Below are 13,351 nucleotides of genomic sequence, written 5' to 3' on the forward strand. Positions count from 1 at the left end.
GTTCTACTATATACTCCTCAGACCTATGAAAATAACTCAGGCTCCACTAACTGCTGAAACATAGCGGATTTACTTTGGACTTTATTTAGAGATACCCTATAGATAATTAAGGTGGCTACTGAGAAAGTGACAACAGAATCATTTAATGACAAATCTAGCTGTTACACCTTCTAGCAAACTTGTCACCCTTGCCTTCCTGATACTGCGAGCAATGCTGAACAGAAGCCTTCTCTGTACTGTCTGATTATTGGTGCTAGTGTTTGGCGAGACTTCCAACTACAGCAACTTCATAACCTTCCAGCATTAAAAGGGGAGTGCACTGGTCACTGCTGAATGCTAAAAATACCACATGATTTAAACCTGGAGGCAGTCTTAGAAGCTTTTGCTGAAGGTTTATGAGCCTGTGTAAACAGCACGTCTGCCATAAGGAGCAGTGAAGTCTGTAGAATCCTTGTCTAAAACTGTCCTGGCATTAAAGTTTGCTGTGCAAATATCACATAATACCAGAGACAGCTGAAATCTCCTATTTAGGAATTTATGGAACTTATATGTTTGCAGGCGTCAGAAAGTCTTTTTTATAGAGCCCCAGTGCTTCACAGTACAATATTAATGCACTCAGTTTGAAAAGCTGTAATAAATTATATTTTTAATGCTCTTACCCTGGCTTTCTTAAGATGCATACATTCTTGGCAAACAATCAATAAATAGGGTAATCATGAGTAGAGGCCAAAGAATTTGCTGAAGTGCTGTTTTTCCATTTTTAATAGATAAAGATCTAACAATACGGACTGCTGTGTCTGTTCATTTCAGGATCAATATATTCTTTGTTTTCGCCAAACCAAGAAAAAAATAAATGATTGTATGATAAATGCTATGCATCAAACACAATGAAATTCCTCTGCCTTCTAACTTTATCTACTTAATATTCTTGGTTGCTAAAAGATGGCATTTTTATCCTTCGCTTAGCAAGTGTAAGGAAAAATCTGAATCCTAAACACAGTTATTCACAGACAAAATAAAGACCATTATGAGACACACATGTTACACCCAGCATAGGCACTGATTTACATAAGCAGCAGCGCTGAACACGAAGTTGCTAAACTTCATCAATTTAATATTAAATGGGCAGAAAGGAGTCACACAGTTACACATCTTCCCTTTGTCAACTTGCCTAAGTCTGCCCTTCCTTTATCAAAAAATACTCAACCGTAGCAAAAAATCAAAAAGCAGAATCATCAGGCTTTTCACTGCTAAATAAATAAATTTGCTCTTAAGAAAACAAGCCACAAAAAAATGACATCGCAAAACTTCTATATCATATCACATAAGATTCCCATTATCTCTGAAAATGACTTATAGCTAGTAATCCTCTGATAAAACCTAAGGCAGTCCTCAAGCAATCTAAGTGTCTTAGTCTTAATCGGGGTTAGTTTAAGCAACAGCCACGTACATATCCTCTACTACAATAACACCTCCTCAATGGAAGCCCTGTGCTACGAAGGCCATTGTATTTAACTCAGTCCTTACCATCAAACACCCAACGATTCCACTCTAATGTAGGGTAAGGTGCTCCAGTCAAGCCCAGAGCCTACACTTTCCAAACATGACTGACTGGCACTGCAGCGTGGAATGTAACTAATTTCAAACCAGAAAGAGAATCAAGGAAGAGAACATACAAAGACAGGTTCTGCCTCTCCACACACCCCCCCCTCCTGTGAACACACACACAAAGTGGCCTTGAGTAGACACAAGGGCATGCAGCTTTCCAGGATTTGGCTCGAAAGTATTTACCTTTCCTAAGGTTGGTTTTCATCAGATGGCCCGAGTGTTTTAAAGGCACTCCCTGCATTTTTGCACCTGTACTCCCAAGCCTTCCTCTTCCTAGCGGGCTCCCGTTCTGCTCCAGGCGGGCAATCTTGGCTGGTGGACCCTTCGGATCGCTCACATTGTTAGACATTTCTGAATGTTCTTTCCCCTGAGTTGCCTCGTTCAAATGATCCATACTCAGTTACCCTCTAAAGATCACCTGCCAGAATTTAAAAAGAAGACATGTTATAATTGGATGGGGGTCTCTCTCTCTCTCTCTTTCTCCCCCACCCTCTCTCTATATATATATTATATATGATACACCAAGTAAATATTTTATCCCTAGCTATTTCTTTCCACAAATTTAACATACTTGTAAAATTGCTTAACTAGGTAAATAATATACTGCAAATGTTAATATATTTTTAGATAACAGTATTACATTTCCATTCAAGTTAACAGAATAATTTGTGGAAACTAGCTACGCATATTAGAATGAAAAGGTAATTTGTCACCTACCAACAAAACTAAGTTGGGGGAAATGGGCTTACTTTTAGAACAAGAATTACCACAAGTATAGCTAAAAAGGAAACAACATTTTTATGTAGTCCCAATTTTTAAAAATTAGAAACTTATTACAGAACACAATAGTAACACTTTCATCAAGAATGGGAAGATTATCACAGTCCAAAATATTAATTAAATCTGATGTTCATGTTTACATTTTTACATATAGTTTAATTTTTATGAGGAAATATATGTATATATATACCATCTCAAAAGAAGGTAGCAAATATCTGCTTTTTAAACTCCTCATTGGCTTTACAGGTTAATTCACAGAAAAAGTTTTCTACTGTTTAAGTTTCAAGAATTCCATGACCTGTTAAAGATCTAGTCAAGTCCTGGCTCACACATGTGATTGGATCACATCGCCCTTAAGAAAATGGAAAGAAATGGAGGATTTCTTCAAATACCCCAGGTGCTGAAGCATTACAACTTATGTGTTTTAGCGTTAATATTTAGGTGTCCTTTAGTAATAGAATGCTGTTAATAATTTAAATACAAAAAACTTGAAAATACTTTGTGATATACATATTAGATTGAAGTGCCAAACTCACTTTTTAAAAAAACCTCAATGATTTTGGTAAAACACAGTCACCAGCATTTAAAAATAATCTTGGTACGCAAGGAAGTCAGCATCTTAATTGACTTCAGAAAAAACATAACAGATAACTGTTTTCTGTTATATTATACATTGGACATCAATTTTCATACTGTTTTAGTACAATAACAAAGTCACTTCTAAATGCAGTTTTAACTGAACTGATCAGAACAGGTTTAGCAGAATTATTTTATAAACTTTCTTGGTACTTTAAGTATGGAACTCACCAATACTAAGGGAGAGGGGATCATATTTAGAAAAGCCAACGAGAGTATAATAATTACCACTTTCTTCCAGCTGTCTGGTAATTCAACATATCTTGTACTCTTAAAAAAATATATATATATTGTACCAAAGAAGCTACTGAGATCTGTGTTTGTTGAAAGCCAGTTTGTATTAGCATGGCCTTTCTGTAAGCATTTTTTCCCTCTTTAACCATAGATTACTTTGTCCATTATAATCAAGAAAAGAGGTAAAGGGGGGGGGCGGAGAAATGGTAATCTGTAGGTTTAAAAGCAACCTTAAGAATGCCAATTGAAGAACTATAAAGTTTGAGAAATAATGGCGATTTATCCTTGTACTCTAGGGTGGCACGCTGAGAACTAAAGGTTTACCGTTGATCGGGGTCCCATCTGTTTTTGGTTATGAGGTTCATTAACAATAAATGTGCCTCTTTTAACCACTTTTTATCAAGATTACTCTTTTCCATTATATTAAACTACAGTCTAAAGCCAAAATTAGAGAGCGATGATTATTAACTTATTCAAAACACTGTTTATAATGTTTCGTGTGGATTATAATACAGAGCTGCTTTTTCTGAAATTGGTTGCCTTCCCCTAGAGCAGAAGATGAATTTTAAAACATACGATTTGAAAAGAAAATACTTAACCCGTGGGGCAATTTGAGAAGAAAAGGGGGGAGGGGAGTAGACAACAGCATCAAAGTTAATGCTACAAAACATATTAAGTAGTCATGAAGTTTAACAGCATTATAAGCTGTACAGCAAATGAAAGTGATAGATTATAATTTAGTTAATGTATTGACAATCAAAACATCATACAGGTCATGCAAAATTATCCTTCCAATACCCACCTATAAGAGTCTATTAAACACTCAGTCATCTTGTAAAAAGCTTTACATTATAAAGCAAAATTACATGCACATAAAACACCCAATTTACTCATTTAAACTCCATGCCCAAGGCTAAAGTTCACCAAACCTCAGTTTGGTATTGGAAAGAGCAGCCTCCACGGGGCCTGCTGGACTGACAGCTCGGGAACTAACTACGGTCTCAACAGATGCCAGGCTGAGAGTTTCTTTTGAGTTACACATTTTAAAACGCATTTTTAGTGTAAAGTCTGGTTGGCACACAGAATGCAGGCTACTTTCTCAAAATCCCATTTCCCTGTCCATAAACCAAGTCTATATGGGATAATTACTGAATAAAACACTGAACTCAGACACAGCTATTATTTCCTCCAAAAAGAAAAAGAAAAACACGAAATTCCGGTTTCGACCATCTATTTTTTGCAATGTGGGATCTTTTGCAACGAGTTCCTTGCTGGATCGCCTCGTTCGCCCCCAAAGAACCCCATAATCACATTTTAAGAGACTGTGCCCTTATCCATTCCATATGGCCGGCACGATCCAGGCCAAGCTTTCACTGTGACCTTTTAAAGAGACAAAGAAGCAAAGTACTATCTAGAAACAGAAACACTGCAGTTTTACTGAGTGAAATTAGCAAAACCGACCTGAAACTCACCACTTCAAAACTTGACAGCATATAAATAACAAAAACAAAGGAGATTTCCTTTGCAGCCCGGGTTCTTGAAGAGAAGTTCAAGACTGATGTTTTCTATGTCCTTTTTTTTTTAATTTAAAAAAAAAAAAAAAGCAGCAGACCTGAAGGCGACTTCCCCTGAAATTGTATTATTTTCTCTTCCCCTACCCCCGCCCCACTAAGCGGGGGAAGGGCAGAAATAAACGTCTAGAAGAGTAGCCATGGGAGAGGGGGTTAAAAAAAAAATCACAATTCGAAAAACAACATATATGGTTTGTAAAATGTCTAACCTCAGAGAACGGGGTTTTCGATGGGGGAGGAGGGGAGAGTGGGAAGTGGGGAGGAGGGAGAAGATAAAATTGATCTGACAAGTGATTCGTTGGGGGGAAAATCGTAAAAACAAAGCAAAACCCGTTATGAGCTGTACACTGTGGTGGTGCTGGGGAGGCGAGGTGGTGACTGAGGATTCTCTTTAAAAAAAAAAAAAAAAAAACCCACTGCGGACAAGGTCTCCAGAAAGGAAAAAAAGGTCCCCTCGCTTCCCTCCCTCCCTCCCTCCTGCTCGCTTGGGTTCTTCGGCGTGAGGACAGAAAGTCTACTTCTGGCTGTCACTTGCAATATTATTCTCCAATAACCCCGGAGAACGCAGAGAGGGGAAGGCCACCTCGCCTCCCTTCCAATCGCCCCCACCCCCTCCCCAACAATTGCGACTAATTATTAACAAACCTTAAACTTTCTTCCCACAGCCTCGCACCCCCAACGAGGGCATCTACCGGGGGACAGCGAGGGTGGGGGGCAGAAGGTCGCGGAAAGAGCCCCGGAAAGGCACTGAAATGCCACTTTTGATTCGGCCCTCGCTGATTGCAGCCCCGAGGACCCTCTCCCAGCCCATTGACGCGGGGCTGCGAGCGCCTGGGGAGCCGAGTGAGTAGGGAGAGAGAAAGAGGGTTTGGGGGGAGGGGGAGGGAATCAGAAGGCACCCCCAGCCACCTCCACCGCCTCAGCAGCGACAAACTCCCCGCCCCCTCCCCCCAAAAAGTCGCCAAGCTCTCACTCAGCCAGAGTCCGAGGTAAACAACGAGCACCACAATGGCACTAGGACTTGGGGGGGAAAAGAAACCCAGAAACCCCAACAAAACTGATGAGGAGTTTCCCGAAATGCAAGAAGGGGTGGGAAGCGTCCTCTGGAGTCGCCCCGGCTTTATGCTCGGTCCCCGGGCCGGGCTAGAGGGCGGCTGTTGCTGTTGTTGTGACGAGGCCGGTTGTTGCTGGGTGGCACAGGGAGAGGTGTGTGTGTGTTTGTGTGTGTGTGCGTGCGTGTGAGCGCGAGTCCCCGGACGGGGCTGCTTCTCTCTCTCTCTCTCCCTCGCTCGCTCTCGCTCGCTCTCCCCCGCGCTGCCGTCTCTGCCCCCATTAAATTATTAGTTGACTCATCCCGGCCGCTGTCGCCGCCGCCGCCGTGCCCAGCTCGGCTCCGCGCGTCCGCCCGGGCTGCAGCCCTCTACGCCGCTGTTCCTGCTGCTGCTGCTGCTGCTGCTGCCGCCGCCGCCGCTGTGGCTGCCTCTTCTTCCTCCTCCTCATTTTAATACAAAATCACCCCGCTCGCAGCCCCAGCCCCGAGCACGCAGCCTCCTCCCGGCCGCCCGCCGCCGCCCCGAGCCCTTCCCCAGCGGGGCCGGCTCATCCGCCGCGTCCGGGGAGCGGGAGCGAGCGAGAAAGTGGCGGCGGCGGCGGAGGAGGAGGAGGGGGGAGGGAGAGGAGGAGGAAGGGGGTGCGGAGCGGAGGAGGAAGGCGGCGGGGGGGGGGGCAGGGTGCAAGGAGAAGGCGGAAAAGGGATGGGGATTAAAACCCGGGCTGGAGGGCCGGGATTGGGGGAGGGGGCGGGGGCGGCGAGTTAAAAAGCAGAAAGACAAGTAACTAGTGAATGAGTGAGGGAAGGGTGGGGGGGAGCGCACGATTTCCGGCCCCGGGCGCGCAAGAATTTGTAATGAGCTTGATTAGAGTGAGGCGGCCCGACATTTATTACACACAATACCGAGAATAACAGGGCGCCGCGCGAGGGGCAGCGCCGGCCGCCGCCAGGCGCGCCGGGGAGGGCGCGGAGGGGAGGGGAGAGGGGGCTTCCCTGGCAGCGGCCGCCTCGGCGGGGAGGGGAGCGCGCGGCGCGCGGGCGGCAAGGGCAGGTGTGCGAGAGTGAGCGGGGAGGGAGGAGGGGCGCGACTGGCGGGGGGGGGGGGGGGGAAGAAAGTGCCGGGGAGGAGGGGGCGAGGGCTAGGGGGGAAACTAACCAACCACCCACGCGCGCAAAAGCCACAGAAAGGAGTACGACGGGAGCGTCGCGGGCGGGCACCGGAGGGACAGGCCAGGCAGGGAGGGCGCACTGGCCCCGCGGGAGAGGGGCCCGGGCGTGCAGGTGACCGGCACAGAGTACTGAGGTCGGGGGACTTCAGGAAGTGGCTGAAGGGGACAATCGGGAGGTAGATCTCTCCGGAGAAGCGCGTAGGGTACCGAAACGATGCACAGGAATAAAGGCCGGGAGCCCTGAAAAGCTCTAGAGAATATTTATCCTCAAAGGAGGTTGAATCCCAAACTATTAAGAGCCGACGTTAAAAAAAGATGAGTAAGAGCTTTCTGTATCTAGTCGGGGTAGCTTCAAAACTCCCTCACTTCTGAGCCATAGAACACGTTAGAGGAAGAAATACGTGGCCCACAGTGGCCAAGTCAAACAAAATTTGGGTCACTTGAAAGAGATGTGACTTATCACAAAGGAGAAGACGCCACCATTCCTAAATTAATTTATGCCGGGTGAAAGAAAAGTTTGGGTTGGTAAATCTGTCGTAGCAATAAATACTTCTGTAATCTAGGGTAAGTTACCCAGTTAGATTAATGGTCATTAGCACAGAAGTATGATCCTCTTATTTAGATAATCTATTAAATACAATTCCTATAAAAGTGAAGAACATTACAATCTCATTCAAAACAGAGATGCAGCGTTTATCGCTTGGGTTTCAATACTAACATCTTAGAACCCTGAAGGCAGTTAATCATTAAACAAAAACAAAAATGTTGTAAGAATTATTTTTTCAGAATACACTAGTAGGGAAAAGAGAAAAATCAGTCAGATAAACATTTTGTTACACATAAAAAAGCAACAAGTTAGCACAAGTACTGAGATAAGAGGGAAATATGCAAATTAAGCTCTTTAAAGCTACCAATACACTCTTAGAGACACTGTTTACATTAGAAATCTAAGAAAAGCAGAAGGTAAAGCAGGAGATAAAGTATAGGAAATAATGGGCTCCTGGGGAGAACAAGTTTAGGAGAAACACAATGAAAATATATCACTCTAATGGCACCCAAGTTTCACCCACAAACCGGATAGGTTAGTCAAAATCGAGGAAGGCAACCGTGAATCTTGGCACAAATAAACCCAAGCCTTGAGCAAAAGGAAGAACATGTGATAATAAAACACAAAACACAACATCAAAAACAAGAAAATATAAGGCAATCTTTACCAAAACCCCCAAATGATAGATATCACATTTTTAAAAGCTGAAACGTGAGGAAATAATGGAAGAGGATTTTTTAACTAAAGTATAAGAAACACAATCAATAAGGAAAAATACAAACATGGCAAAAATGTAGCACGGGTGTCCAAATTGGTATTGTGGATGGAAGTACTTAAATTTATTTTAGAAAGATATTTGATATTTAAAAGAAAAAACACAGATAGCCAGCTATCATCAATAATCTCTATGACAATGACTTTTGCAATGACAGGTTAAATTAGGAATTTCCAAGATGTATATTTTAAGGGTTGCTTCAAACTGGTGATGCCTGACATGTTTCCCTGAAACCTGCTTGGTTTTCAGAAGGAACAGTGCATTCTAGTATCACGCTGTGCAAATTTACAAATAGTAGCCAAATTTTTAGAAAATAGACAAAACTATAGTGGACTACAAAACAAAATTTATCCATGCAACCTCAGCTCAAGTGAAATATTTTTAAAAAGAAAAGAAAAAAGGGAATGAAAGTTGTTAGATAATACAGAACTTGAGCAGAGAAAAGACTAAAAAGGGCTACTGAAAATATCAATATTAAGACACAATGGGATAAAATACCATCAATATGCTTATCCTATCATTTACACAAATAATATAAGACAAAAAGATCCTGATTGCCTTACTGTCCTAATGACTTGGCCAATACTGATGTAACTAATGGGAATTAAAATAGTAATTTTAAAATTTGAAGAGCACCTTTTATCCAGGAATTACAAGCTAATTCTTAAACGTGACCTAAGTGTGTAATACGGATGGACGTGGCCTTGGAAAATGATAAAATAAATGAGGATAGAGACATCTAATAATGACTTTATTATAAAGAATACCGATATAGTACAATTATGTACACAATCACATATATATACTAATTTTCCTTCAAGTACGTTATTTCAGAACTATATAAGAAATGACACAAGGAGGTTTATGTCCTCCAAGTGGTACAGTACACTGATGAACTTATTTACTATATAGTATATCTCCCTCTTTAGCATACTTGTAACCACTGAGCATTGGCCAGTGGAAACCCAGGTTAAAATAAAGAAGAAAAAAAGATAATTAGGAAAATAGCACCTTCCTAGGCATATGGAAGAATAAACTATTATGCTGGAGGGGGAAAAACATCAATTTATTCTATACAGGCATCTTATATTTGGCAATAAAGATGCAAGCAGGTATAGAAAAAAGTTAAAATAAACTTTATAAATCTAGCTATCAAAATAGAAAAGCTCAGGAACATGAAATATTGCAAGTCAAATACATGAACTATTTAACATGTGGATGTACAGTTAAAACAGTGCACCAATTTTTTTATCACATGAGAAGGCATTCAAACTGGCTACACAAAGGTAGCAAAGATAAAATATTGTAAAAGATATACAAGATTTTTTAAAAAACTTAATAATGAAAGGACTACTGCATATTTCAGATGGCATCATATTAAGATAAATATGCAGGCAGATATCCGAAAGCATTAAAACACATTCAGAGTTCTGAATAGCACATACATTTGTAATAAACAGAGAAAGCATTTAGAATTTGAACGCTTTTAAGATATGGCAACTCCGCCAGTGACTGTGTTAGCAAAGCAATGCTCACCACCATAACACTTTCTAAGGACATGTTTTGTTTTGTTTTGTTTTTTTCATCTTTTTAAATTCAAATACAGTTGGCTATCTCCCTACACTCTTAGAGCAGCACAATTTACGTAGCATATTGCTCTTTTTATCGTGTCAACTCTTTGTTTTTTGGCTTTAGCTGCAGGTGGTGTTTTCCATATATGAATTTCTGGGAATATGGTCTGTGTTGGCCATATAAGGATGTCTATTTGAGCCATATGTTTTGCTGTCATGTGTCTCATTTTGTCTGTCTGGAATGTCAGGACTGATTTCCACATCGTTTCTTGAATGGACCAAATACAAATTTGTAAGAACAGAGAGGAAAAAGCTGGGGCTGGAACTCAAACAACTTTGTCAAAACATATATTGGAGAGGAAATGCAATATCCTGTAAACATTTGCACCCTTCTTCTCACATCTTATCTGTGACTGACATCATCACAACGGCACAATTTAGGAGAGAATCTACTTGATCAAGTTCAGAAGTTTGCAGTATATGCAGATGCATGAAGCTCAATCAAACAGACCCCGTCTTTGGAGGTCCTGGCATGGCACATGTTAGCTGCCCCACTCTGAGAGCCCTGGGTCCAGCCTTGAGCTCGAGGAAGGGAAGGTGTTCTTCTTGCTCTTCTTGAATAAATGGAACTCTGATTAAGCTTTCTGACTAAACTCACAAGAAGGTATGGCCCCCATTTCTCATAGCCTCTTGCATTGCTCCTTTATAACAGTCAATTAACGATTTGGATAATTATTAGCTTAATAAATTTTCGCATACTAGACTGTAAGCTCTATGAGAGCAGAGACTGTCTTGCTCACTGCCATATTACCAGGAATTCATACGCCGTCCTTGCAATATTTACATTACGAATAAATAAATGAGAGCAAAAAGCTCACGGTGTCACTTGCAACCAGCCTCCACTGCTAAATGAAATGATAATTCCTTTTAGAGTTCACAGGAGTAAGGAGGCGGTAACCCGTGAGGAAAGGTGGCTATAACATTTAAATCTGAAATCACTGAAATGAAATGCAATTTACAATTGAGTGCCTCAGTCACGATTCATATGTTCAATAGCCTCATGTGGCTAGTGGCCACTGTGTTGGACAACGTGGATCACAGAACATCTCCACCACTGCGGGAAGGAAGTTCTACTGGACAGCACTTCTCTAGAGGACTTCTACTAAAGACAACCAAGCAGATTCAGGACCTAGCCAGGAAGAGTCTTAGAGGTGCTGAATGGCTTTCAGACATTCGAATGATGTCCAAATCGAAATCATTTTCCATTTTAGAATCAGCCCGTAGATCTATCAAGTTGCATGGAATGGGGCTTGTGTGTGGCTGCACACGAATTTAAGACGACTTTCTAGACATGTCTGTATTTGAAAGGGTCCTATTGTACATTTGGAATAATATGCATTTACCCCAAATGCTGCTTTCCGTGAACACTTAAATACCTCATAGGTGAAGTTAAAAACCACAGAGTCATTTCCCACCCTCATACCCACCCCCGAATTAAATAAGCATAGTTGCCATTAGAAATGGCCCTTTTGGAAGCTTTAAAGTAGGTACCTACTTAAACTGAGGGGCAGGGGGGTGTTCCAGATACTAAACAAACAATGGTGTACTGCAGAAACCAACTGCAAAAGGCTTGAATATGTTTCAGGGGAGATAAAAAGAGAAATGATAATGGACTCTAAATATGGGGCTTAAGGTTTTTTGTTTTTGTTTTTTCCCTAATAAGTGAGGTTTCAGTTATAGCCAGACTGATAGTGATCAAAAGTTATTTCCTGATTACTCTGGGGTGGATGTAAATCCCCACTGGTAGTTTGTGAGACGGCTTTAATAGACAAGGGTCATTATTAAAACTGAGCAAACAAAAGCCAAAGCTTAAGCTAGTTTGGGGAGTGATGGATAAGGGAAATGAATAGCATCTTCTAAAACCTGACAGGGTATCTGGGTATTTTACCCAGAAATATTACCTTTTTTAGCAAAAATTTATTGAGCAACATTTTTGTTGCCCTTTGTTGAAAAGCTCCCTTTCCTTCCACAGATGTCCATATGGGTCATAACCTTGACAAGGCACAATGGCAGTAATTCCATCAAAACTGGTATCTCTATTTAGAAAAATAGAGTAGGGGGCGCCTGGGTGGCACAGCGGTTAAAGCGTCTGCCTTCGGCTCAGGGCGTGATCCCGGCTCTCTCACTGGCTGTCTCTCTCTCTGTCAAATAAATAAATAAAATCTTTAAAAAAAAAAGAAAGAAAAAGAAAAATAGAGTAGGGATGGAAAGGATTGCTGTCATTGCTGTTGATCCTCCAGTGTTGATATCACTACCAAAGTACCTGACAGTTTCAGGTTGTCACACTTTTCCCCCACTGCTTCTGGAGTGACCCTTCCTCCCCCTTCGCACCTGGGGACCTCCCTTCTGCCATATCCTTTAATATGCAGCTTGACTGCACCTCTTCTGTCTGAATCCTTCTCCAGCTTTTTGTTATTCCCTCGGACCATCCGTCATACTACCTGTCCTTCAGTGGGACATTCTGTATCGACCTGCCTGCTGCTCCGAATGGCAAGTCTGTAAGCATTCTGAGGGTATACTTAGGTCTGCGTCCCTGGAGTCTCTCACAGCGTCATCACGGGAAAAGGGATCCAAGAACTGTTCTTATGAGAGAGTGCTCGTAAGAGTCTTAGGAAGATTCTCAACCACCTTAGAAGGTAAAGCCAGGTGCCAGGATCAGAAGTTAGCTCAGAGGCTCCCCAAATTTGCTGCACATTGACATGACCTGAGGAGCTCCTTCAACAATCCAGATGCCCAGGCTGCACCTCACTGCAAAAAAAATCAGAATGGCCGAGAGTGGGAGCCAGGCATTTGGCTGTTTAGAGCTCCCCAAGGTGATTCCCATCCATGTACAGCCAGGTGTGGCATCTACTGGATACGGTCATGTTTTGGAGATAGGAAGTCAAATACACCTGCTAGGACATCTTCCAAGTGAGCTTTTTACCCAATCCTGGAGTCACTTGGAAAAGTTAAGGCTGTTCGAGGAACCAGCACCGGCCCCCAACTTAAGGAATGTATGTGCAGGCGAGCCACTTGTTTCCAACAAGCAAACAAAAAAAGGTGGGAGCGAGCTATTAGAGCATTGATCTGGTGAAACAGGGATGCTGTGTGAGGAACCACGATAAATTAGCATTTGGGCACTTGCTTGAGATTTACTGAGGTGCCAGAAATCCTGTGCAGGTATATGATTTATCATTACAGACATAAGTGACTAACCACAAAATTACACATGGGAAGTAAACCTCTAAAACCAGTCTATTATTTACTGGAGCCAGAACCATCCTGGTTTCCTCTAAGTCTTTTTTTCAACATAGATGAGCACAAATTTTTCTCCCAGAAAACTTCAACCTTGAGTAGGTTTCCCCTTAAA

At 42.1% G+C, this 13,351-nt stretch overlaps 1 protein-coding gene across 4 annotated transcripts in view; it reads right to left on the reverse strand.

Annotated features, from left to right (window-relative positions):
- SATB1 (SATB homeobox 1) overlaps positions 1-13,351 on the reverse strand; it is a 98,915-nt gene that overhangs the window by 72,642 nt on the left and 12,922 nt on the right. For 2 of the 4 annotated variants that reach the window (XM_040636856.1, XM_040636854.1), the window contains exon 2: positions 1,792-2,026. In XM_040636856.1, the coding sequence (XP_040492790.1) occupies positions 1,792-2,002 (211 nt within the window). In that variant the 5' untranslated portion in view covers positions 2,003-2,026. Of the gene's footprint in view, positions 1-1,791; positions 2,027-4,730; positions 6,322-13,351 lie in introns of those variants that run through there. The other 2 variants (XM_040636855.1, XM_040636857.1) reach the window with 2 other exon arrangements.

This window comes from Ursus maritimus, unplaced genomic scaffold (genome assembly GCF_017311325.1).
Source record: "Ursus maritimus isolate PB19 unplaced genomic scaffold, ASM1731132v1 scaffold_20, whole genome shotgun sequence".
NCBI classification, from domain to species: domain Eukaryota; kingdom Metazoa; phylum Chordata; class Mammalia; order Carnivora; family Ursidae; genus Ursus; species Ursus maritimus.